This window comes from Erythrolamprus reginae, chromosome 1 (assembly GCF_031021105.1).
Source record: "Erythrolamprus reginae isolate rEryReg1 chromosome 1, rEryReg1.hap1, whole genome shotgun sequence".
Classification (NCBI taxonomy): Eukaryota; Metazoa; Chordata; class Lepidosauria; order Squamata; family Dipsadidae; genus Erythrolamprus; species Erythrolamprus reginae.
Window position 1 is genome coordinate 94,435,511 of NC_091950.1, and position 26,656 is coordinate 94,462,166.

General features: G+C 41.0%; 1 protein-coding gene across 4 annotated transcripts in view; it reads left to right on the top strand.

The window, feature by feature from the left end:
- Positions 1-25,124, top strand: part of PACSIN3 (protein kinase C and casein kinase substrate in neurons 3) — a 45,787-nt gene extending 20,663 nt beyond the window's left edge. The window contains exons 2-11 of one of the 4 annotated variants that reach the window (XM_070759848.1): positions 8,401-8,501; positions 9,404-9,560; positions 11,325-11,560; positions 12,214-12,369; positions 14,120-14,295; positions 14,520-14,640; positions 16,787-16,920; positions 18,486-18,551; positions 19,023-19,183; positions 24,790-25,124. In XM_070759848.1, the coding sequence (XP_070615949.1) occupies positions 8,448-8,501; positions 9,404-9,560; positions 11,325-11,560; positions 12,214-12,369; positions 14,120-14,295; positions 14,520-14,640; positions 16,787-16,920; positions 18,486-18,551; positions 19,023-19,183; positions 24,790-24,905 (1,377 nt within the window). In that variant the 5' untranslated portion in view covers positions 8,401-8,447 and the 3' untranslated portion in view covers positions 24,906-25,124. The remainder of the gene's footprint in view (positions 1-8,400; positions 8,502-9,403; positions 9,561-11,324; positions 11,561-12,213; positions 12,370-14,119; positions 14,296-14,519; positions 14,641-16,786; positions 16,921-18,485; positions 18,552-19,022; positions 19,184-24,789) is intronic. The other 3 variants (XM_070759868.1, XM_070759858.1, XM_070759877.1) reach the window with 3 other exon arrangements.
- Positions 25,125-26,656: the final 1,532 nt, after the last annotated feature.

Here is a 26,656-nt window from a genome sequence, read left to right on the forward strand (position 1 = left end):
ATTACATTTTTCTAATACACTCATCAAGTGCCTTGACATTGGAGTATCAGTACCAAGAAGGGGTTCTACTTTCAGTAAATCTATAGACAGTCAGTTTAGTGTAATGTTTAACACATCAGGATTGAAACTAGAAAATCTTGAATTCTAGTCCTGTCTTAGGCACGAAGCCTGCTGAGTGATCTTGGTCCAGTCATATTCCCTGAGCCCTAGGAAGCAGGCAAAGGCAAACCACTTCTGAAATACCCTACCTAGAAAACTGCAAGGATTTGTCCAGGCATTGTCTGAGAATCAAACACAATTATTTATTATTATTGTTGTTGTTGTTGTTGTTGTTGTTGTTGTTATTATTATTATTATTATTATTATTATTATTATTATTATGTCAGTACAACACAGCAAACGAGATCACTATGCTGGATTTCATATTTCATCACCAGTCGGGCACTTCCCAAGCACCTAGGACTGCGTGATGTAGCGGCAAATTATGTTTGCCGATCCTAGTAAAGCGGCCTTTTGCAATTGACAGATGGAGATTTTGTCAATTCCGCTGGTTTTCAAATGTCCGCTGAGATCCTTTGGTACTGCGCCCAGCATGCCAAGTATCACTGGGACCACTTTCATGGGCTTATGCCAGAGTCGTTGCAGCTCGATTTTTAGATCTTCGTATTTCACTAATTTCTCTAGCTGCTTCTCCTCAATTCTGCTGTCTCCTGGGATTGCGATGTCGATGATCCATAGTTTCTTTTTCTCCACGATCACAATGTCTGGTGTGTTATGCTTTAGAATTCGGTCAGTCTGAAGTCGGAAGTCCCACAGTAGTTTTGCTTGCTCATTTTCAACCACTTTTTCAGGCTTATGATCCCACCAGTTCTTTGCCACTGGTAAATGGTAGTTCCGGCACAAGTTCCAGTGGATCATCTGTGCCACAGCATCATCATCATCATCATCATCATCATCATTATTATTATTATTATTTAGATTTGTATGCCACCCACTCTCGAGAGACTCAGGGTGGTGAATTGAACAGAAGTGGTGGTGGTGGTAGGAATCCAAGAAGATATACTCTTTCCAGTAATACTACTATAGAGCCAGATAATCTATAACTAACTAAGCTTCCTGGACTCTGCATGCAGAGAGCCATAGCTGCTCACAAATAAGGAGCAAAAGGACAATTTATTAGATAGTCACAAGAAAGCTCTGTAAATAACCAACTCCTTCAAGAGCTGAAGGTTCAAGGCTATATTTCTAGAGGCCTTGGTATGTTAAGTATTTTTCTTGTGAGGACCATAAAAAGGGAGGTGCACATTGCTGAGTGCCAAGAGTCATCTGGTTGACCTCTGTGTGGTGCATAAACAACATAGCTATTTAACTTGATTCAAGGAAGTTTTCTCAGGGCATTTGGATGTTTTCAGGGATTCTGTTCATTAAGCACATTAAAGCAGGGGTAGATTCTAACATACTTCGCTGCTGGTTCGCTTCCTCTGTGCCTTATGGGCATATGCAGTGCCAAAACATCCAAAAAAGCCCCCCCCCCCCAAAAAAAAGCCAAAAACAAGATGGTGGCACATGCAGAGTGCCGGAAACCTAGCTTCTGTGCATGCGCAGAAAAGGGAAAAAAAACTTGATTTTTCTTTTTAAAAAAAGATGCCTGTGCCCATGGACTTGCACTGACAGCAGGACCAGTTCCATGACTTTGCGATGTCACCAGTGGTTTGCTACCGGTTTGGTCGAACCGGTGCAAATCAGGAGGAACCCACCAATGCATTAAAGGATGCAACGTGTCCATGAAAGAGAGGGAATAAGTTCCAGGAGGGACAGGTTTGCTGCAATCCAATCCTCGGCAAAAATTTAAATACTTCTACACCAAATTTAAATCTAAAGGGAGTTAGAATCATCCTTTTGAAGTTTGTCGACCAAACAATGCCGACTGGCGGGCCCGTGGGGGAGATCCTTCTCTGTTGCAGCCCCGGTCTTTTGGAACCAACTCCCTCCCTGGAGACACGTACCATCCCCACTCTCCTTACCTTCCAGAAGGTGTTAAAAACATTTATGCCACAGACCTGGGGACCATGAGTGATAGCTTCCTTCCAGCCATTAGTATGACTGAGGGATGATTGAGTGGTTTTTTATATTGGGTTTTATCTATTTTTTCTAATGTTTTAATTGTACAGTATTCTACTTTTATCTTGTCTGTTTTTTATTCTTGTAAGCCGCCCTAGGTCCGCAATCAAAGAAAGAAAAGAAAGAAAGAAAGCAGCAGCATTATTTGTTAATGCATTATTTGTTAATGAACATCTTATTAATCACAAATACATTATTTATTCCTTATAAATGGTTTGATTCATAAAGAATAAATAATGTATTTATGATTAATAAGATGTTCATCCTTTGCATTCCCCTATAATAACGTGTTATATTCACTACATTTAGTAGCCTATGAAATAAAGAAAAATCCCATTTGCTGACTCACGTGAAAACAACATGGCGTGGAAGGATTGCTGGGATGCTTGTTCTTTTTATACCTGCCTTCTGACTCATCCTTCTTTCTGAATAGATTGTGACTGTCCCGTAAATATTCAGCTATTTCCATCTCTGCCCCCATGTGGGATAGTCAATCTGGTCCCTTGATTGTGGGTTGAAAGTCATCTTATTGCCCCCTCTGGCATGTAACTAGACACAGCTGAGCAATCTTATGCAGCCATCTGTCTTTTCAGGGATAGTTTTAGGAATGCCCTCACGAGGCAAATTTCTAGTCCTTTTAGTTTATTATTATTTTTATTTATTAAATTTGTATGCTGCCCCTCTCCGTAGACTCGGGGCGGCTCACAGCAGTGATAGAAACAATGTACAATACAAATCTAATAATATGACGTTAAAAACCCATAATTTAAAAAACATGCACACAACACACCATACATAAATTATATAGGCCTGGGGAAGATATTTCAATTCCCCCATGCCTGACGGCAGAGGTGGGTTTTGAGGAGTTTACGAAAGGCAAGGAGGGTGGGGGCAATTCTGATCTCCAGGGGGAGTTGGTTCCAGAGGGCCGGGGCTGCCACAGAGAAGGCTCTTCCCCTGGGTCCCGCCAAATGGCATTGTTTAGTCGACGGGACCCGGAGAAGGCCAACTCTGTGGGACCTAACCGGTCGCTGGGATTCGTGCGGCAGAAGGCGGTCCCGGAGATATTCTGGTCCAATGCCATGAAGGGCTTTATAGGTCATAACCATAGGTTATAGTTGCTAGAGTTTAAACATACAGCATGTTTGTCTTGAGGCACCCCCAACATACTGTTCATGCTGTATATCTTAAGGCACCCCCATTTCCACGGAGCATCAACCAGGAGGGCATTGTAACTGTGTTTTCCCAAAACAAGAAACTTTTCACTTTTTAGATTCACATGGCATTTGTTTACTTTGTTTGACTGTTTTGAATTTAATTCTTTAAAACAGAAGTGTCAAACTCACGGCCTGTGGGCTGGATGTGTCATGCACTGGCCACGCCCACCCCTGGTTTAGCGAAGGGGGGGAAGTTGCGATATAGCGCATGACGACGATGTGATGGTATGAATTTGACACCGCTGCCTTAAAAAGTGAAAGAAATCACCAGGATTCCTGATTGTATTGGAAAAGGAATATCCCCTGCATATGAACTAACATAGAACTGTAGGGAGATTCTACAGCTTCATAAATAGCTACTTTACTTGGTTGAATCCTAAATCAATGATAGTTTTCTGTAATGTTTAACCCTGAAACATTCATTACCTCCATGCAGTATTTATCTTTCCTTCACTTTGCAAAAATAATACAAGGGTGGACCAAATACGTTACTCTGAATTGATTTCAACAATGTTCAAAATATAAGGGGGCTAGTTGAACATGCTGGCTCAGGAATTCTGGGAGTTGAAGTCCACAAGCTGTAAAAGGGCTACAGTTCTCCTCCCCACCCACCACCCACAGCTCTATATGATAAAATCTACATACTCCATTAAAGAAGCTGCCATTTTTGTATAAGGCTACCAAGAAACATACGGCAAAGTTGTTTGATTGGAGACAATACAGTCCTTGGCATTCTCTCTTGACTGGTGGCACTCCATATAGGTTTTGAGTTGTGCAGGCTTCATTAGATCAGAGGACTATTCCTCAGGTTGGACTTCAGACTTCACTTGAAGAGCCGGGGTGGCGCAGCAGGTAGAGTGCTGTACTGCAGGCCACTGAAACTGACTGTAGATCTGTAGGTCAGCGGTTCAAATCTCACCACTGGCTCAAGTTTGACTCAGCCTTCCATCCTTCCGAGGTGGGTAAAATGAGGACCTGGATTGTGGGGGCAATAGGCTGGCTCTGTTAAAAAGTGCTATTGCTAACATGTGGTAAGCCACCCTGAGTCAAAGGAGAAGGGTGGCATAAAAATCAATCAATCAATCAATCAATCAAATAAATAAATAAATATGCGAGAAAATGCTTACAATTGCATCTGCACTCTTCCTAAGCCACAGTTGACCGCTGATCAGTTTCTGTGCCCACTGCCTTTTTAAAAAGCCCTGATTCCTTAGGTACTATGTCTATCTTTCAAATAAACCTTCCCCTGCCTGAAATATATGGCTGGAGGCCTTTTTCATTTGCCCCCGGCTTCTGAAACTGGACAGGTGATAAAAGATCCATATGGCTGTGCTGTTTCACTCATATACTATTATTATACATATATGATGTAAAATAATAATACTTGGATCCTAGCTTCCAGAAATGCCAGAGGAGGAAGTAAGGAGGATTACTTGCGGCAGGTGCAAGAACGTGGCACAATCCCAACCCTGGCTAACTGACAAGCCAAGTTTGTCTTGGCTCCTTCTGGTCTCAGGGTTGTTTTAGCTGCCTCACCAATACAGTCAGAAGGATGCATTTGACACAGACCAACTTGAATTGGCTGTAAAGTCGTGTCCCTGCTATTCTTTCCCAGCACATTGATCAAGAAGATCCCCAAGGTTTCCCTCCTCGCTTTGGCATTGATCCTGCATTTGGTATGTAGTTGGTAGTTTGGGAATACAATAATCCTTCGCTACTTCACGGTTCATCTTTTGTGGATTCGCTACTTCACGGGTTTTCAAAGGAGGCTTAAATCCATTAAATCCATTGAAAATTTTAAATCCATTAAAAATTCATAAAATTCTTCTACAGTACTACTGTACTCTATTAAAGAAACTGGTAGGATATCACATGTAGTTCCAGCTGAGAAACATTATAGAACAGACCTGGGCAAGAGTGTCCGGAGAGGGCCGGCATACAAATCCAATAAATAAATAAATAAATAAATAAGATGCGGCCCAAGGGCCGGATGTGGCCCGCCCACTGTCTGTGACCGGCCCGCAGAGCTTGGTCCAACTTTTCTAGATAAGAACCGGGTGTTCAAGATATAATATATACTATATAATTATATAATATATAATATAATACCTAATATAATATATAATTATAATTTATAATTACAATACAATTAACTCAGTTCTACCCAATAATATACAGTATTGGGTAGAACTGAGTTAATTATATTAGTCTGGCCCTCTAAAACCATCCCAATTTCTCATGCGGTCCCATGGCAAAATTAATTGCCCACCTCTGTTATAGAATGACTGTTTAATGCAAAAGGTGGGTTTTAAAGTCCAAATGTTAGTTAAATACATAAAAAAATATCTTTCTTCTACTTTGCGGAAATTCGTGTTTCACAGGGGGTCTTAGAACACATCCCCCATGAAAAACAAGGGATCACTATATTGCTTTCTGAGATATGAAGCTCTTAAGCAAAACGTTTAGGTTACCTGGCGTGTCTGAGTCTTCTGCCTAGCTCATCAAATGAATTTAACTTCCTTAGTCACCTGCCCAGGTAAACAACAGCATCTGCTAAAAGAAGGGTCGTGCATTGTTAAGACTCCTTCTGATGCAATAGGAGAAGGCTGATAGGGAAGCTTACATGGGCTTTAACTTTATTACCTGTTTAGGAGTCTCCTTCTGAAGGAAGACTTCATGTTATGGAAGACATTGCTACAGAGGGTGGAAGGGACAAGAAAACCCTTGGTCCTCCTATCTCTGTGAGAATCCTGCCTCGCCTGAGGCCAAGTGTATATTTTTCAAGGGTGTGGGGGAACTTTTTATAGATTGGAATGTACCAGGGGGCAGTGAGCCGCATTTGAGCATGGATGCCAGTCTTTTAATGAGCTGTGGCATATTAAGTGATAGGGGAATAGTCAAGGAGATGGTGGGGTTCAGTACAAACCTTCATTTGGTTTTTAAATTAGCCTTCTGAAATACAGTGTCTTTATATATTATATTATGGCTCCCAGACTTATCTGCTATTTAGGGAGATGTAGTCCTAGCAGAAGTGGCCTTTATGTGATGCCAAAGCCCAAGGCACTGCTACATTTAAATAGCTGAATGGCACAACCCTGGATTCCTGTGTTGAATATATGGATGCATGAGGGTGATAGAACAGTGAGGGAAGATTAGTGTCAGGTTTAGCTTTTAAATGATTGCTCTTATTCATTTATTTGTTTGTTTGTTTGTTTGTTTGTTTGTTTGTTTGTTTATCTCTCTATCCATCCATCGATCCATCGATCCATCGATCCATCGATCCATCGATCCATCCATCCATCTATCTATCTAATCTATCTATTTTATTCGACTTCTTCTTCCAATCCCAAAGGACTCAGGGTGGCTTACAATATAAAAAATACAATTTACAATAAAAAGAAGTCAAGTATAAATGTGAAAATGATTACCCCAGTTAAAAAACCCACGACTCAAACAATCCAATCAACACATGCATATCATTCAATATGATTTGGCCATGAAAGATGTAAAATTCATGGCCCTCAGGCTTGCCGGGAAAGCCAGGTCTTCGTAGCCTTTCGGGAGGCCAGCAGGGTGGGAGCAGGGGTGTGTGTGTGTGGAGCTGGTTCCATAGAGCCGGGGCAGCCACAGAGAAGGCCCTCCCCCGCGGCCCTGCCAACCTGCATTGCTTAGTTGACGGGACCCAGAGAAGGCCAACCCTTATTGGTCTCTGGGAGGTATACGGCAGGAGACGGTCCAGTAAATATCTGTTACCTGTTAAGAGTTAAATGTATTCTATGTAAACATAGAAACATAGAAGTCTGACGGCAGAAAAAGACCTCATGTTCCATCTAGTCTGCCCTTATACTACTTCCTGTATTTTATCTTAGGATGGATATATGTTTATCCCAGGCATGTTTAAATTCAGTTACTGTGGATTTACCAACCACGCCTGCTGGAAGTTTGTTCCAAGCATCTACTACTCTTTCAGTAAAATAATATTTTCTCACGTTGCTTTTGATCTTTCCCCCAACTAACCTCAGATTGTGCCCCCTTGTTCTAAACATCTGTGCATTCCTCCTATGCAAAAAATATCATTTGCCCCTCTCCTACAGCATATAAATCCAATAAATGAAATAAATGAAATGAAACGTGTGAATGCACACTCATACCCCCATCCCCACGTTTTAAAAGAGTTTCAAGCTGATTCTGCATTATTTCAGATATTTTCACTGTTGGGAACGCTGGTCTATAGGTACTTAATGCCTTCTTGGCATTGATTAGATGTCTTCTTCTTAGGCAGATGGTGTTGATAATACTTGTAAGTGGAGCTTCTCTAGAAAAAACAGGACCCTGTCTCATTTGTGTTTTTTGGGCAATTTGTCTATTATCAGTGGTTCCCATCGTGGGGCCCACACCCCACAGGAGGGCAATTTGACTTTTAATAGGGGCAATTGGAACCTTGTTTAAACTAAATTAATGGCCTTTTAGGCTTCCTCCACATGAGTAGGAGTTCACTTTTTGAATAGTAAGACTTATGTCACAGTGGAGGGTATGAGGATTTTAGAGATGCTTAGATGGGGCATGGGCAAAAAAAGGTTGGCAAGCACTGGTCTATATTGTTAAATTAAAAGATAAAGGTTCCCCTTGCATATATATGCTAGTCATTGCTGACTCTAGGGAGCGGTGCTCATCTCCGTTTCAAAACCAAAGAGCCAGTGCTATCCAAAGACGTCTATGAGGTCCTGTGGCCAACATGACTAAATACCAAAGGCACACAGAATGCTGTTTACCTTCCCACCAAAGATGGTCCCTGTTTTGCTACTTGCATTTTTTATGTGCTTTTAAAATGCTAGGTTGGCAGAAGCTGGGACAAGTAACAGGTGCTCGCCCCGTTATGCGGCGCTAGGGATTCGAACCACTGAACTGCCGACTTTTCGATCAACAAGCTCCGCATCTTAGCCGCTGAACTACCATGTCCCTATTGTTAAATTAGGGCTAGTCTATTTAGGGACTTCGTTATTCCAACCTTTTGCTGAATTGCCATGTTATAATTTCTTGCTTTCGTGGTTTTTTCCCCCAGGAACACCAAACTTTGCAAACATTTTTTGCTGCAAGGAAACGCGAGTGATGTCAGCGGAGGATGATACTGGTGGAGAGGCTCCCAGTGGCAGTTTCTGGGAGGTAAGAGCAAACGAGAGGTAGGGTGCTGCTCCCACAAGCATTGGGGGAGAATCCTGGTAGAAGAACTAAAATCCCGTGGTCAGTGTTCCCTCTAATTTTTTGGGGGGGTGGGCGGAAAAGTATAGTGTCTGAGCGGCAGTCCCTTTGGGACTGGGTGGCACAGAAATAATAAATGAATGAATGAATGAATGAATGAACGAATGAACGAACGAACGAACGAACGAACAAACAAAAATAAAAAACCCACCCTGTTTTGCCTCAGAGAATTTCAAAATAAAATACTGTACTGTTTGTCTATAACAGTGAGCTCATAATAGGGCAACTCTATCAATATCAAAATGCCACTTAAATAGTTGAGCTAGTTTCAAACTAGATTTTGATTTTCTTTCTCTCTTCCTTACTCCCATTCTTTTTCTTTCTCTTTTCCTTCCTCTCTTTTTTCTATCTCTTTCTCCCTCTTCCTCTCTTCCTCTCTCTCTCCTTCCCTCTCACTCTTTCCCTCTCGGCTTCTGGGCAGGTTTGGAAAACTCTGAGTTGATGATGATTTTTAAGTGAGCGATTGCTCACTGCTCAGCTTAGAGGGAACTATGCCCGTGGTGTAAATTCCTCTTGAAGGAATTGAAGGCAGCAACAGCAGGCCTTGAGCAGGTGATTCAGCTGCCATTTGAGGATGTTGCCATTTTATGGTTGTACCATTTTTAGCGCTTAATCCTAATAAAAATAAAATTTGACATTTGTGGCCGTGATACACAAGCCGTCTATCTCTGCTTACAAGAACTTGGAAATAATTCTGCAGCTCACAAGCATTGCCTGTTGTGCGTGGGAGTCTGGTGCATTCTTCTGGCTCTTAAGATAAATCTCAGAAGAGGGCATGTGTAACTGATGCTGTGCTCTAATTTCAGCCTGGCAATTACAAGAGGACGGTGAAACGGGTGGATGATGGAAGCCGGTTGTGCAATGACCTTGTCTCATGCTTCCAAGAGAGAGCCAAAATTGAGAAGAGCTACGCTCAACAGCTAACAGATTGGTCCCGCAAATGGAGGACGTCTGTGGAAAAAGGTATTCTACAAGGAGTTACATGGCTATGAAACCAAAATTAAAACATTCGATAAATCAGCTAAACAATAAATATAAGAACCAAACAAAGAAAAATCACAATGGGGGCGGAGGGGATAGCATATTATTATTATTATTATTATTATTATTATTATTATTATTATTATTATTATTTATTAGATTTGTATGCCACCCCTCTCCGTAGACTTGGGGCGGCTCACAACAATAACAAAGACAATGTAACAAATCTAATAATTTAAAAACACTAAAAACCCCATTATTAAAAGCAAGCATACACACAAACATACCATGTATAAACTATATAGGCCCGGGGGAGATGTCTCAGTTCCCCCATGCCTGACAGCAGAGATGAGCCTTAAGAGCTTTACGAAAGGCAAGGAGGGTGGGGGCAGTTCTGATCTCCCGGGGGAGCTGGTTCCAGAGGGTCGGGGCCGCCACAGAGAAGGCTCTTCTCCTGGGTCCAGTCAAACGACATTGTTTAGTCGACGGGACCCGGAGAAGACCAACTCTATGTAACAGGGTGAAAGGCTTATCTAAAAGGTCAAAAGGATTGGGGCCCTTCTCAAGAGGGATGATGTTTCAACGGGGGGAAGGGTGCCACAGCACCCTAGGTCCTATCAAGTGAAACTCCCTCGCAGATGGGACGTGCAATATGCCATTCCTGCTTTTCTAGAAAGAATTGATCTTTCATGAAGAAATCTTTCCAGTTGCTCCCCAAGAAGTAACTTTGTTAAATCAAGAAAAGCTGTGTAGCATTTTGTTTTTAAGGTAGCAATGGCACTTAGACTTATACACAGTTTCATAGTGCTTTACAGCCCTCTCTAAGCAGTTTACAGAATCAGCATATTGCCTCCAACAATCTGGCTCCTCATTTTAGTGACCTGGGAAGGATGGAAGGCTGAGTCAACCTTGAGCCTTGTGAGATTGGAACCGCTGAAAACTGCAGCTAGCAGTAGGCTGGAGTGGCTTGCAGTACCTCACTCTAACCACTGCACCATCTTGGCTCCTAGGTAAACATCTCACAAAGTCTGCAGGATGAATCTGGAGGAGCTGAGAACTGCTACTTCTACGAAAACGATGGCTTTTGAATAGGCAACTTAAGCTTGACTTAAATAGGAAGAAGCCAAGAGCCCATAGCATCTGACTTTGTAGAAGAAATACTGTAAAAGGCAAACTTACATTATGTGCTAAGAAATCTGTGAGTGATTATCGTAGATGGGCAATAAAGTGAATTGGTGCAGGTTGATATTTATAGATATTGCTGTCTATAGAAATTAAACCTGAGTCAGTTGAAAAGGGCAGCATAGAAATATAAATATAAATAAGAAAGAAAAAAAAGGAAGGAAGGAAGAAAGAGAAAGAAAGAAAGAAAAAAGGAAGGAAGGAAGGAAGAAAAAAGGAAGGAAGGAAGGAAGGACAAGAAATTGGTAACAAACTCTATCCTTATTTGTGTATGATTTAAGTCTACATCCCTCTTTCCTTTAGTCTACAATCTTAAAATGATGCATATTGTATCCTTTCCTGCAATTTTAACTCCATTATGTAAATTGACAGCTTTATAGACATTTGAATCTACTGGGTTGCTGTATATATACATCTATACACATCCATGCAACTTTTGTTCCATAACTTGCTTTAAATATTGGCAGGTTAGATATTTTGATCAAAAATGAAGTTTGGCTTCAGACCCTAGTTCCTTTATAGTCGGTATCCTTATACGATTATGCTGTCTTTCTTGATCCATAGGACCTCAATATGGCACTTTGGAAAAAGCCTGGCATGCATTTCTGACTGCTGCAGACAAACTTAGCGAGATCCATCTAGAAGTACGGAATCGTCTAGCTGGTGAAGACTCAGAGAATATCAAGGCTTGGCAGAAGGAAGTCTATCATAAGCAGTTGATGGGTGGCTTTAGGGAGACAAAGGAAGTTGAGGATGGATTTCGCAAGGCCCAGAAGCCCTGGGTAAAAAAGTTGAAAGAGGTGAGTTGGATGTGCAACTTGAATAATGACAATCATTAAACATTGTACGTCATGATTCTTGACAAATGTATTTTTTCTTTTATGTACACTGAGAGCATATGCACCAAGACAAATTCCTTGTGTGTCCAATCACAGTTGGCCAATAAAGAATTCTATTCTATGAAGGTGGATGGAGAGAAAGTCAGGAGATTTACCATCTTTAGAATCCACAAAAATATAAATTATTGATTCAGTCCACTGTAAATTTTTGGCTGTATTTTGCTAGACCTAGTTCAGTTAAGGAGTAGCAGAAGTCAGTGCAAAATTTGGTGGAAAACAGCATATAAAATGCACAGATTAGGGGGAAATATTCCATGAAAAATAATGCAAAATCTTTTAAAAAGAATGTGACATAATTAGGCCTAAATTTGACAGGACAGATGTTTGATACACACCACTGTGTACATTCCTACTGGGGCATTGCTAAAATGTAAAATCATTTTGGAATTGGCCAAATCGATGCTTCTGTTTTACACTCTGTGGGAAACAGAAAATAAACACCTACAAATAGCATTTAATGTTGTCTGCCGCTTGTTGAATAATGCTGCTTGTCACTGTGTCCTGAAAACAACTCTGCTGAAATTTGATGTAATATTTAATGTGTCTGTGGGAAGGTGGAAAGTTCAAGAAAGAATTACCATGTTGCTCGAAAAGAGGAGAAAACTGCACAGACACGAGAGAATCATGCCAAAGCAGATGCTTCCACATCCCAAGAGCAGCTGCAGAAACTCCAAGATCGGGTGGAGAAATGTTCACAAGAAGTAGAGAAGGTAAGGTGGTGCTTGGTTGAGAAAGCCTTTAATTCAGAATTGGGAGTATGGATTCCACATAGCTGATGGAATTCCATGTTTGGAGAGAGACTAGCCCTCCCTTATGGTCCTCAATTTTTATTCTTTGGGGGGGGGGTTCTATTGTTGGCAAGGGGAAAATCTCTAAAGCAGTGTTTCCCAACCGTGGCAACTTGAAGATATTTGGACTTCAACTCCCAGAATTCCCCAGCCAGCGAATGCTGGCTGGGGAATTCTGGGAGTTGAAGTCCAAATATCTTCAAGTTGCCACGATTGGGAAACACTGCTCTAAAGGTTTAAGAGAAAATAGTTGAAGGTCCAGTTGTGAAGAGCATCTAATCTAGCCCCTAAAGTAAGTGGAAGGTTAGGATTGCTGTTTTGTGTAAAGCAAAGCCAGAAAACCAAAACACTAGGTTCTTCAAATTATTATTATTATTATTTTTATAATAAAGTTTTTATTATTTTTTATAATAGTAAAAACATACACACTACATATAACACAGTGCTCAGTGATTTGTGCGCCAGACAACATTCAAACCCCACCACCAAAATGAGTGTGTACTGTATACATAACAATTTAAACCAAGATCAACCAAGATATGATATCTGTTTACATATTATAAAATAATTCCAATTTATTTTTTGTAGCTTAGTCTCGAATTCTACTAGCTATGTAACTTCTAACCCTAACCCATCATCCCATCAGTTCTTGCATTTTATTTTCATTAACCATATTCATCTTTATGTCCATAATTTCAAACTGAATGTGGTCCACCATGTACCAGTACCAATTTTGTATTGTCCATTTCATTGCATCTTTCCAACCTAAAACTATTATCACTTGGACACTTTCTATAGCTACTATTTTAATTTCTCTAAAAATTCTCCCATATCATTCCTTTTTACTAATAGTACTGCCATTTCTTTTGTGATTGTCCATCTTATGTTTAACATCCTATTATTTTCCTCTTGCACCTCCTTCCAAAATTTCTGCACTACTACACATTCCCAAAATATATGCATGAGCACCCCTCTATCTTGGCATCCATGCCAGCAGACACATTCTTCTGAAAATGGGCAAGTTGAACAGGTATATGATACCACCTGTAAAATTTTCCTCCTCATTTCTCTAACTCTTGTATATGTTCTTCAAATTATAAAACTGCCAGAGCAACCTGCGAGAAAAAGTTAAAATGCTAAATGGTTCAATCTGAGTCTTTGATATTTCTTCCTAGAACACAAAAGAACAATCAAATTCTGCTTTAGCTTAGTTAGATTCCTAAACTTTTATCACTGTAGGAAATGTCCCAGTTCTTTTGCTTGCATTATGTAAGCAAATTATAATAAACCCTGGTGACGCAGTGGTTAGAATGCAGTTTTGCAGGCAAACTCTACCCACAGCCTGGAGTTCGATCCTAATGGGGCTTAAGGTTGATTCAGACTTCCATCCTTCTGAGGTTGGTAAAATGAGGGCCCAGATTATTGGGGGCAATATGCTGACTTTGAATATCTCCCAGAGAGTGCTGTAAAGCAGTATTTCCCAACCTTGGCAACTTGAAGATATCTGGACTTCAACTCCCAGAATTCCCCAGCCAGCATTCGCTGGCTGGGGAATTCTGGGAGTTGAAGTCCAAATATCTTCAAGTTGCCAAGGTTGGGAAACACTGCTGTAAAGCACTAGGGGCATTATATAAGTGCTACTGCTATTGCTGTTTTGTTGGGTTCCCTTCAGAGCAAAGATCATTATGAGAAGATGCTGGAGGAGCTGAACCGCTATAATCCTCGCTACATGGAGGACATGGAGCAGGTGTTTGAGGGCTGCCAGGAAGCAGAGTGCAGACGTCTGCGTTTTTTCAAAGAGATGTTCTTGGATATGCACAACCATCTGAACTTGTCTGTCAATGACAGGTGAGAAATTGAAGGCACACATGGCGACTCCTACTATGCCCTTGGTAACACTCAGTGGGGTAAGAAAGATTTTGGAGGAAGTTCATTCTTAAAAAAGTCGCAGTTCTCTACACTAGTGACCGTTGTTCTGATATATTTTTTTTTGGTAACCTCTTTTTCCTTGCACTGAACGCTACTAATAAAAAAAAAATTCTGTGTTTGATATCTTTGTCTTCTAATTGCAGGTTCCATGCACTTTATCGAGATTTGCATCAGGGAATCATGGCAGCAGATGACCAAGAGGATCTGAAGTGGTGGCGCAGTACCCATGGACCAGGCATGGCCATGCACTGGCCTCAATTTGAGGTAGAAATATCATCACCTAAGACAGGGGCCTCCAACCATGGCAACTTTAAGACTTGTGGACTTCAATTCCCAGAGTTCCTCAGTCAGCAAAGCTGGCTGAGGAACTCTGGGAGTTGAAGTCCACAAGTCTTAAAGTTGCCACTGTTGGAGACCCCTGGTCTAAGAGGAAGTTATCACGAAGTTTGTGCCTTGATTAATTTCAGTCCCACTTTTATCATCTAAAATTTCTACCTACGAAAATTCAGGGCCAACAATGCTGTGAACACCCTTTTAAAGAATGAAATGTTTAGAGCAGTAGAAGCGGACAGAACCTAGTCTTGTCAGCTAGAAAATGTGAGATAGTTTTATTCGAGGCAGGTGCTTCTGAATAGGCATCAATTGCTCCCTATCCCCATAAAATATAGCAATTAATTTGAAGTTCCCTCTCCCCATAGAATGATGTGGCTATTTATTTATTTATTTCATTTATTTACTTAGATTTATAAGCTGCCCTTTTCCTGAGGGACTCAGAGCGGTGCACAACAATAAAATCAATAAAAATCAATAAAAACAATAAAATCAAATACAAAAGTTAAAATCCCAGTATTAAAAAACATTAATCCCTCTATCATTCATACTACTGGCTGGAGTAGAATGGTGGAAAGTCTTAAGCATAAAACGTATCAGGAAAGACTTAATGAACTCAATCTGTATAGTCTGGAGGACAGAAGGAAAAGGGGGGACATGATCGAAACATTTAAATATGTTAAAGGGTTAAATAAGGTTCAGGAGGGAAGTGTTTTTAATAGGAAAGTGAACACAGGAACAAGGGGACACAATCTGACGTTAGTTGGGGGAAAGATCAGAAGCAATGTGAGAAAATATTATTTTACTGAAAGAGAAGTAGATGCTTGGAACAAACTTCCAGCAGGCGTGGTTGGTAAATCCACAGTAACTGAATTTAAACATGCCTGGGATAAACATATATCCATCCTAAGATAAAATACCAGTAATATTATAAAGGCAGACTAGAAGGACCATGAGGTCCTTTTCTGCCGTCAATCTTCTATGTTTCTATGTTGTCTCTCAATGGCCCCAGGTCTGCTGGCAGAGTCATGTTTTTGAAGCCTTTTGGAAGGCCAGGAGGGTGAGGGTAGAGCGAATCTCTGGGGGGAGTTGATTCCAAAGGACCGAAGCCGCTACAAAGAAGGTCCTTCCTGGCGGTCCCACGAGTCGGCATTGCTTGGCCGACGGGAGCTGGAGAAAGCCAACCATGTATGATCTGATTGGTTGCTGGGACATGTGAGGCAGAAGACGATCCCATTAATAATCTGGTCTTAAGCCATGTAGGGCTTTATCGGTGATAACCAACACCTTAAATTGTGTTCGGAGACCGATCGGAAGCCATTGCGGCTTGCAGAGTTATGGGGTTACATGGATGTATCTGGGTACACCAGAAACAGCTCAAACGGCTCCGTTCTGGATTATTATTATTATTATGTCAATACAACACAGCAAACGAGATCACTATGCTGGATTTCGTATTTCATCACCAGTCGAGCGCTTCCCAAGCACCTAGGACTGCGTGATGTAGCGGTGAATTATGTTTGCCGATCCCAGTAAAGTAGCCTTTTGCAATTGACAGATGGAGATTTTGTCAATTCCGATGGTTTTCAAATGTCCCCTGAGATCCTTTGGCACTGCGCCCAGCATGTTTTATTATTATTATTATTATTATTATTATTATTATTATTATTATTATTATTATTTGTATGCCGCCCCTCTCCGGAGACTCGGAGCGGCTCACAACAACAAAACAGTACAAATCCAATGGTTAAAACAATTTAAAACCCTTAATATAAAAAACAATCATGCATCTCATATGAGAGACTAACTGAAGTCTCTAAATGTTCTTTAAGGGTAACCCCAAATTGAGCGCATTGCAGTAGCATATGAAGCTATACTACATTCTAAGTTTATTCCAAAGGGAGGAAGAAGAGACTTGTTACACACAAAAGTCAGCATGCCGTGTCTTTTTTGACCCCTCTCTCTTTTGGGGATGGGGGACAGGCAAGGGGGCCAAGAAGCTATGAATTGGGAAAGTATTGTAATCAAATAAGGTTCGGTGTTCAGAAAACGTTCAAGGACTGCTCTTCCCTACTGCTAGGAATGGTCACTGGAATCACAGCGGGCCATTGCCAAGAAGGAGAAAAGTGGCAAAAGTGGTGAAGATGTCACTCTGACCAGCATTGTGCCTGCAGGAGATGGTGTGAAAGAGACCCCCCCATCAACCAAACAGAGGTAAGGATTCCCCTTGGGGCGTGCAGCTCTTGAGCAGGAAACTCCATATCACTTATTTCTTGGAAGCATTTTTAGCAACGTATATTTTTAAATCCATATTTTCCAAGGCCATTTGCTCACCAATGTTGCAGTAAATTCTTAGTCCAGTACAGTGGTGGTATTCGCCGGTTTTCAGGGGTAAAATCCAATTTTTTTTACTAGCAGTTCTGAGCATGGTGTGACCTGGTGGGTGTGGCTTGGCGGGTGAGGCAGGGAAAGGATACTGCAAAATCTCCATTCCCACCCCACTCAAGGGGGAGGGATAATGGAAAATCCCCATTCCCTCCCCACTCTTAGGAGAAGGATATTGCAAAATCTCCATTCCCTCCCACTTCTGGGGGAAGGATATTGCAAAATCTCCATTCCCTCCCACTTCTGGGGGGAGGATATTGCAAAATCTCCATTGCCACTCACTTCTGGGGGGAGGATATTGCAAAATCTCCATTGCCACTCACTTCTGGGGGAAGGATATTGCAAAATCTCCGTTGCCACTCACTTCTGGGGGGAGGATATTGCAAAATCTCCATTGCCACTCACTTCTGGGGGAAGGATATTACAAAATCTCCATTCCCTCCCACTTCTGGGGGAAGGATATTGCAAAATCTCTGTTGCCACTCACTTCTGGGGGAAGGATATTGCAAAATCTCTGTTGCCACTCACTTCTGGGGGAAGGATATTGCAAAATCTCCATTGCCACTCACTTCTGGGGGAAGGATATTACAAAATCTCCATTCCCTCCCACTTCTGGGGGAAGGATATTACAAAAGCTCCATTCCCTCCCACTTCTGGGGGAAGGATATTACAAAATCTCCATTGCCACCCCACTCTAGGTCCAGTCAGAGGTGGTATTTGCCGGTTCTCTGAATTACTCACAATTTCTGCTACCGGTTCTCCAGAACCGGATGGATTTCATCCCTGGTCCAGCATAGTAATATGTAACCTCTTAAGAATTAGCAGGAATTAAAGATGGTGGGTGCCAGTTCAGCAAGAGTATAAAGCAATGGTTGAATTAATAGATAGAAGGGTAAATTTGCACGGAATGCCTTTGTGTTGTTTGATGAGTTGAAAGAATGAAAATCTCTTAAGTTGGTCTCTGTGACTGAAGATTCTAGCAGAATTTTTATTGCTGAATCTAAGAACGAAAAATTTCTCCAACTGAACATCAGTAACACTGGATTCTTAGACTGTTCTTTTCTTGGAACAGTTCATTTTATAGAGAGAAGACAATCAAACAGTACCCATTAGACTTGCACTGAAGTTGATAGAGATTCTAGATTCACAGTTGGGTTGTCTACATCCAAAATCAGATCAAAGAATACACCAACATATGCTACTGGTACATATTTACAAAACTGGGTGTTGGTACAATTTTACATACTGGAGAAGTCCTTAGAAAAGATTGTGTACTTCTGTCTGGTACTCCTGTACCAAAGTCTGCTTTCTTAACCACATATTCCTGGAAGAATAAGATTATGGCATGGTCTTATCACTTTTCCAGTTTAAAGGGCTTGTTTGCAAATCCACAGGTTTTCACATCGGGAGGAACAAAACAGCCACTTCTATGACAACCTGAGAGCCTCAGCCCATATGAAGTTAGTATGAAACTAAGACTTTTGAGGATCCCTGTCTCACTTTTTTCCTCCTGCTGTAGCTCTGTAGTTAAGTCAAGCCTGACACACACTCTTCTTTCTTGCAAATCAGGAGGTCCCCGATGCCAGCAATTTACGTGGTTGCCTCCATTTAAAGCTAGGCATTGCAATTCCCAATACTTGCTAAAAATTCTGGGAGTGTATTCCCAACAAATGAGGGGGATGTCTGAATAAAAAAGCATGTGACACTAATTTTCATGGTTAGTGGAAAGAAGCTGTGGTTGATGATCTTCCCTTCTCTTCTCCACCTTAGTAATTTCCGTGGTATCTCTGCCTTTTGACTTGCGACATCTGCCTCTTTATTCTCGTTCTGGAACACTGCATGATCTGGGGAGAGGTTCTTTTAACAAATGAATTTCAAACTACCTTCTTGTTTACTGCTCGTTTTATCTTCTCTTCCTTTTCTTTGCCCAGTGGAGGGAAAGAAGAAATCTCAGAGTGGTCAGATGAGGATACTCCCAAGAAGTGCCTGGAAGTCAATGGGCATGAGGAAGATATAAAGGTACCAGGTGTGCGAGTGAGAGCACTGTATGATTACACAGGACAAGAGGCTGATGAACTGAGCTTTAAAGCAGGTACAAACGCATTAACCTTCCTAACATGCTTTCCATTGTGTTTGGGGCTGCTGGGTGTCAGTTCACAGCAAGGAAGCTCTAGATGGCCCCAAGACTCTTCTAATTGGACACAGGGGGGTGGGATATGGAACCATGGGGAGTTTGCATAGACATTGGGGAGGAAAGGCATTAAAATTAAAACAGTGTACGAGGGTCGCCCAGAAAGTAATGCACCACATTTTTTTTCTCCCAACAATTATTGATTGAACATTTTGAAACTTACCCACAAGAAAGAATGATGTTTCTCCTACACTCCCTATTTTTCCACATAATCTCTGTCCTGTTCTATGGCCGTCCTCCAGCGAGACACAAGGGCGTGTGTGCCCTGCCAGTACCACTCCTTGTTCTGGTCACAAAGCCATTTCTGCACTGTGCAAATCACCTCGAAATGTGCCCAACAACTAACCATATTTCTGTTAACTGCAGATTTTCCATAGCGTCTACACAAACGTTTGTGAATGTTCCCAACAGTTTCTTTCTCTGCAGTGAGAAATTAAATGACGACACGCTCTTTGTAACATACATCACTTACAGACGCCATTTTGAAACAGTGCTGCAACTACGCTATCTGTCTGAAGAAACACAAAATTTACACACGCACACCTCTGACAATTCAAATAATGTATATCTAAAGTTTTGCACTCACACCATTACTGTAGGCTGAGAAAAAAAATGTGGCACATTACTTTCTGGGCGACCCTCGTACATTGCTAGAAAGGATAGGTGATAAACAATTTAAAGGTCATTTTTCAGGTCCTCTCAAAAGGCACAGGCTTGTTCTTAAACAATTATGAGCCAATTATGGCAGAGTGCAGGACTTCAGGCTACTTCTGCTGCCTGCCAGCTGCCTGCAATTTGGCAGGTGGAACCTCATCAGGCTCAAAGTAGACTAGACTCATCCTTCCCTCCTTCTGAGGTTGGTAAAATGAGGACCCAGATTGTTGGAGGCAATAGGCTGACTCTGTAAATCACTTAGAGAAGGTGGTAAAAGCACTGTAAAGCAGTATACACTGTAAGTGCTGTTGCTATTGCTAAAAGATAATATTCATAGCTCGGTCTTTGATTCACTCTGAGCTTGATCCTTGAAGCTCAAGGTCCTTGATTCACTCTGAGCTTGCTTGCTAGACTAGCACTGCTGATGTTGCCTAGTTAGGGCAGTGAAACATTTGCAAGAATACAAGCAAGCACCAAGGACCGCTGATCTTAAACAATATTGTTATTATTGAGGCATCCTATATATGGCTGGGCCATGTCAGCTTTAGTGTTCCTTTCGGTGTTGATGTCAAATGACCTATCCAAGAACGTTCTCTGGCTCATAGCAGAAAAAAATAGAAATAAATAAAAGCTCAGGCTTGTTGCCCATATGAAAAATGGGACACAAACATCTTTGAACAGATGCTGGCAATGCCTGTTAACAAGTAGCCATTGATATAACTTCAATGTAAAAGAGAACTATGTGCCTCACCCAAAGCAGAAACAACCATTGTTGCTCCCAGAGACAAGCTAAGCTAAATGTTATCCCATTTCTGCTTCTTTGCATTCCTGAGTGGTTATGAATAATACAATGGAAAGGTTTACAGTACCATTCCTAAAGGCTACAGCCTTGCCTTACTGCTAAAGCCAAAAATCTGTAGGCTTAATCAGTTCCCTGTGATTTTGATGATACGTTCTCTCTCCAAAATAAGTGTCAGCCTGTTTATATGAGGAAAGAGAATCTCCATTGGGGCCATCTGGATGTTAGAAATGTTGTATTTCTGCTTTATTTGAAGTTTTATTTTGCTGTGATGTGATTTTTCCCCTTCTTTTTATTTTTCCACAAGCTGAAAACTGGAACTGCATGAATCCTATAAATGAACTGCTCATTTGTTGTAATACTAATTTATTTTGGCTTGATGTGTCTGTAATAACTTGATGTGATATACACTGCTCAAAAAAATAAAGGGAAGACTCAAATAACACATTCTAGATCTGAATGAATGAAATATTCTCATTGAATACTTTGTTCTGTACAGAGTTGAATGTGCTGACAACAAAATGAAATTTATTGTCAATCAGTAACTTCACAGAAGTTTGATTTATTTGGAGTTATATTCTGTTGTTTAAATGTTCCTTTTATTTTTTTGAGCAGTATATATTCCTTGCAGCATGAGGTTGCTAGAAGAAACCAAATCCAGCTTTTTTGGACCATCACTTCAGCACTCCAAATTCTGTCCATATAGCTTCAGTGTTCTCCCTGTTTTACATTCCTTTTCTACAATGGAAAAAGATTTTCTTAAAAGTGACTTTTTAAAAAGTTTCTTCAGACTTAGTCTACAAAATGCTTGCCAACCATAGAACCAATTCACCTATTTGTATTCAATCTATTGCATTCATGTTTTGTTCCCAAAAATTTACAGCAAAGAGTTGGAAGCCTCCCAAAGTCATTTGGGAGTGGACTTATAAATTAAATAATTTAAAATAGTCCCCCCCACCATACTTCATATTGCTGAATTCCGAACTTTAGCATCACTTAACTTTGGTCATGTTGCCTGGGATCTTAAGTGATGCAAAATCTGGAGGGCCATAAATAGCTTATGGGAATGGGATCTTTCTATATGGTACATTAGAGGTATAGTTTCCCATAGAAATGCTATTGCTCATGATACTAATCATCTCCCAGTAACAGTTCAATGTAAATGCATGCTATATGAAGGTGGGGAAAAAAGCTATTGGCCAGTCTTTTTACATGTGTTTAATTACATTTAGTTTGAAGCCGACATTTCTTGTTATTTTTCGACATCTGCATATTTTTTAGTAAACCAGATATGATCGATGTAGGGATATTTTATGTGTTAAAGATTTTTTGAAGTACTGTTTTGTAAAATTACTTTTTTTTCCTAACAACCGTTTTATATTGCAGCTGTATATAGAACAGAATCTAACTCTGATCCCAGATTCTTGCTTGAAAATAAAGCACATCAGTTTACATTTCAAATGACTTCAAATAATAAGACATAATGTTCTGGCTTGAATCCACTGGCCCTGTTTATAAATAAACACAAAACTTGATCTTCAGAATGAATAAGCACATTACGCAAATTGCAAAATTGAATTAAATGACTTTGTCAATTAACTTTATGAGGATAAAGTTTGATCAATAAATATACCTATTCTTGTTTAAAATTCACCTCATGCCCAGCCAGTCAGCAAACTCCATATTTCATTCTTTCTTCTTACCTCCTTCCAACATCGACCATTGAAACAAAACCTCAGAGATTCTGCAAAAATAAGGTCTCTTTGTAGGCATCTTGATTCTACCTTGATGTATTAATGTTGGCTAGGAAACTATCAGAGAAGAGAGGCAGGACCTGACAGTCACTTACTGGTAATGACTAGAAAAAAGAAATTTAGGCATAACCTTCCCTAATAGATCAAGTAGTTAAAAACAGAGGTGGGAGGTTTGTACTTTCAGGCTTGCAAGATTCTGTTAACTAGCCTTAACAACAAAGTAGAATTCATTCATCTTGTCATGTTTCCTGTCTGGTTTACCTGGGAGGATAGATGCCTGCCTTTGTGACATAGTGGGAGGGGGAGTGGAACACAGGCAATATTAGGTAAGGTCCCTGAACCTATCCATGATGATGTGCCGTGGTGAAGAAGTAGTAGTAATAGAGGAGGAGGAGGAGCAGCAAATAGTAGTTAGTAATTCAGAAAGTGACAGCTACTTTTGTGCTGGCTAGGAAAACAATAATTGCAGGACTTTAAAACCCTGGCCATCCCACATTGAGGGCAGAAGTGGGTTCTGTGCAGTTTGGACCAGCTCTATAGAACCTGTAGTAACTTGGTGGCCGGGGTTGCTGGAACAGGCAATGACTCAGGCCTGGCACACTCCCAAGCTGGTTCTCTCGATGCCATCTTGTTTTTTGCTTCTGCGCATGTGCAGATGCTTTTTTTTTTTGTACTGCACATGCACAGAAGGTCATTTCTGAGAAGTGATGTACGTGCAAACTGTCATGTGGGGAAAGTAAGTAGAATCCACCCCTGCGTCAAGGTTCCAGGTAGCATCCAAACTAAATCAGGGTCCAAGTCAAAGTACTCCGCAGAGTTCCAATTTATTGCCGGAGTCATCCTGGCACCTTCACTGGGAAACCTGAATCTGAGTTTCCCACCCAGTTGAAAGTTCACATCCCTTGTTCCCACCCACAGACTTGTCACGTTGCCCACTCAGATTGTACCAGCATGGCAAGTCTTCCTTCCGCTTCCGCCCAGGTGGGTGGGCATAGGATGACCTTGAACCACTCAAAATAATGCTTTCTGGCTGCATCTGTTCTCGCATGAAAATCACCCCTCCCAAGTTCCCATAAACAGAAGGCCTTCAATAGATAATAATAATAATAATAATAATAATTTATTAGATTTGTATGCCGCCTCTCTCCGAAGACTCGGGGTGGCTCACAATAGTGTGACAAGCCGTTAATTTATCACCAACTTCTGCACCGGCTTGACACCCTGATTGGGTGGCATAAGTACTAAAACCTGAGCAAAACAATATGGAGAGAAGGCAGCTAAGTTGTTTAAGTGAAAAGAATCAAGCAAGTCTGGTATATTTGGAGGCAATTTCACTTGGAGAAAATGTGGCAGGGTCAGAGCCACAAAAAACCAGGATCGCCTACTTATAGCAATAGTACTTAGTGGTTCTCAACCTTTCTAATACCACAACCCCTTAATACAGTTCCTCATGTTGTGATAACCCCCAATCATAAGTCTAGCACCAATTCTCCCAAAGGAGCTTTAAGCTGATTGGCAGGAAGGTCAGAGGGACACCCCCACTGTAAACGCCTGATTGGTCGGATTGTAAAAATATGTTCCAAGGCGCCAGAATAGATGCTTTCGTTCCTAATACCATGGGAAATTTGTCTTTTCTCATGGCCTTAGGTCAGTGTTTCCCAACCTTGGCAACTTGAAGATATCTGGACTTCAAATCCCAGAATGGCTGGGGAATTCTGGGAGTTGTATTCCAAATATCTTCAAGTTGCCAAGGTTGGGAAACACTGCTTTAGGTGACCCCTGTGAAATGGTCATTCGACCCCCAAAGGGGTCCCGACCCCCAGGTTGAGAACCACTGACTTAGACTTATATACTGCTTTACAGTGCTTTGCATCCTTCTCTATGAGATTTACAGAATCAGCATATTTGCCCCCAACAATATGGGTCCTCATTTTATCCACCTTGGAAGGATGGAAGGCTGACTCAACTTTAAGCCTGGTGACTGCCAAATTGCAGGCAGCCAGCAGAAATAGCCTGAAGTACTGCAGTCTTACCACTGCGCTACCGTGGCTTATTATGCTTTATTTTCGATCAAGGTCCTTTTGGGCTGTTGACTATTAGATCCATAATTCTTGCAGCATCAACAGTTATGCGCCTATTTCATCTTTATTCCCCCCAACCCGATTTCCTTGGGGGCTTCCTGCATCCATGCAATTAGGCTGAGGGGGCTACCTGCTCCCATACACTCCTCTGTCTGTGATATCAGAACAGCCAAAAAGAGGTCTCTGTCTGTTTAATGCTGATGTTCTGTCTTTCTGCAGGAGAAGAGCTTATGAAAATCAGCGAGGAGGATGATCAGGGATGGTGCAAAGGCCGGCTTCAAACTGGTCAGGTTGGACTGTATCCTGCTAACTATGTAGAAAGGGTCATTTTGTGATTGCTTCTCCCTTCCCATCACTGCAACCACCTGACAAAAGTGTATTGTGTGATGAGTTTTTGCTGAGGTCCCAAATCACGGGCTTCCAACTTGTATACAAAAGAAACAAATGAAATAATCTGGACCTTTCCAGGGATATTCTTTTCTTGTAACCAGTGCTTCCTTTTAAAACATCTAGAAATGCTGATTTTCTTTTTCTAATAAAGACATGTAACATTTTTCTGAATCTCCTGTGTATGCAGAAGAATGGGAAAGAAAGGATTTTGTAAAGAGGCACAATATCTATTTGGGATTGGATGGAGTAGAGAATTCCACATAATCACAGTTAATTCAACAGTGTCCTCCTAGCTATTGCTTTAAAAGCAAATTTGGAAGAATAATTTAAAATTACTACTCCTAGATCAAAATTACAGAGCCTGTATTAACTGAATGCCTTTCATTAGTGGCACGAGTTAGCACAAGCCATGCAAGCTATTACTCCCCACACCCAATATTAGGAAGTTAAATTTTGACCTAGTGTCATAGTTGAGGGATGTGTTATTCAAACATAATTACGTACTGTAAGAGAGTGAATTTATTTTAAGCATTTTCTTCCTGAATTATTTAAATAACAATTGCTTTCCAGTGTAAACATTGGATCAAATAACACAGTATTTGCCTTAATAATTTCAAATATAATTTAAAATATGTAACCTAATTACATCCCGAATGAAATGCAGCGAATGATTTGAATATATTCATATTCAGACTTGACAATTTAGAAGCGTTTTAGTGAAGCCAAATGAGCAAGCTCTGGTTTAATTATTTTTATATATGCAAACCCCCAATTATGATTTCTGGATGATAACAAAAAGAAATAGAAAACTCTCGAGTTACTCATTCTATCTACTGTCTGAATTTTTGTATCACAGATGTGGTTAGTTCAATTATTAAGGAATAATTCAGTTTTTGGCAAAAGCTTATTTCTAATAAGCTTTTTCAGTTTGACATTCTGACTTTGGAATGAGACAGCTTGTCACCACAGCTATTCCAGCGCAACGATCTCGCAGTAACCATCTTGCTGCTGCCAACTCATTTATTCCCATTGACAAAAATGGAAATAATGTAGAAGAAACAGTCGCGTATAAGATTTATCACATTGAGTTATCCCCACATCAGTGATGGCGAACCATGCATACTCTTTCAGAACCTTGGGTCCTGAAAGAGTATGCATTTATTTATTTGATTTATTTATTAGATTTGTATGTCGCGCGTTATCCTGCATGCGCAAGTGCCCACACCTATAATTCAATGCATGGGGACCCTTTGGAGGCTGGAAACGGACTTTTTCCAACTTCTGGTGGGCCCAGTAGGCTTGTATTTTGCCCTTCCCAGACTCCAAAGGCTTTCCTGGAGACGGCGGAGGATAAAAACATCCTCCCCCATCCCCCTCGGAGGCTCTCTGGAAGCCAAAAACAGCCTCCCAGAGCCTCTGTGCAAGCCAAAATTCAACTGGCCGGTACACATATGCACGTCGGAGCTGAGCTAGGGTAACGTCTCGTTGCCAGCAGATATGGCTCTATGTGCCACCCGGGGCACCCGTGCCATAGGTTCGCAATCACTGTCCTATATCGATTGTCCTGCAGCAAGTTAACTATGGTGAGATCACTGAGTTGGTCATTGTGAGTTGGCCATAGCAAGAGAGCAGCAGTGAGTTAGCAATAGTAAGTTGTCATAAACCTGTGATGACGAACCTTTGACATGTGGAGCCA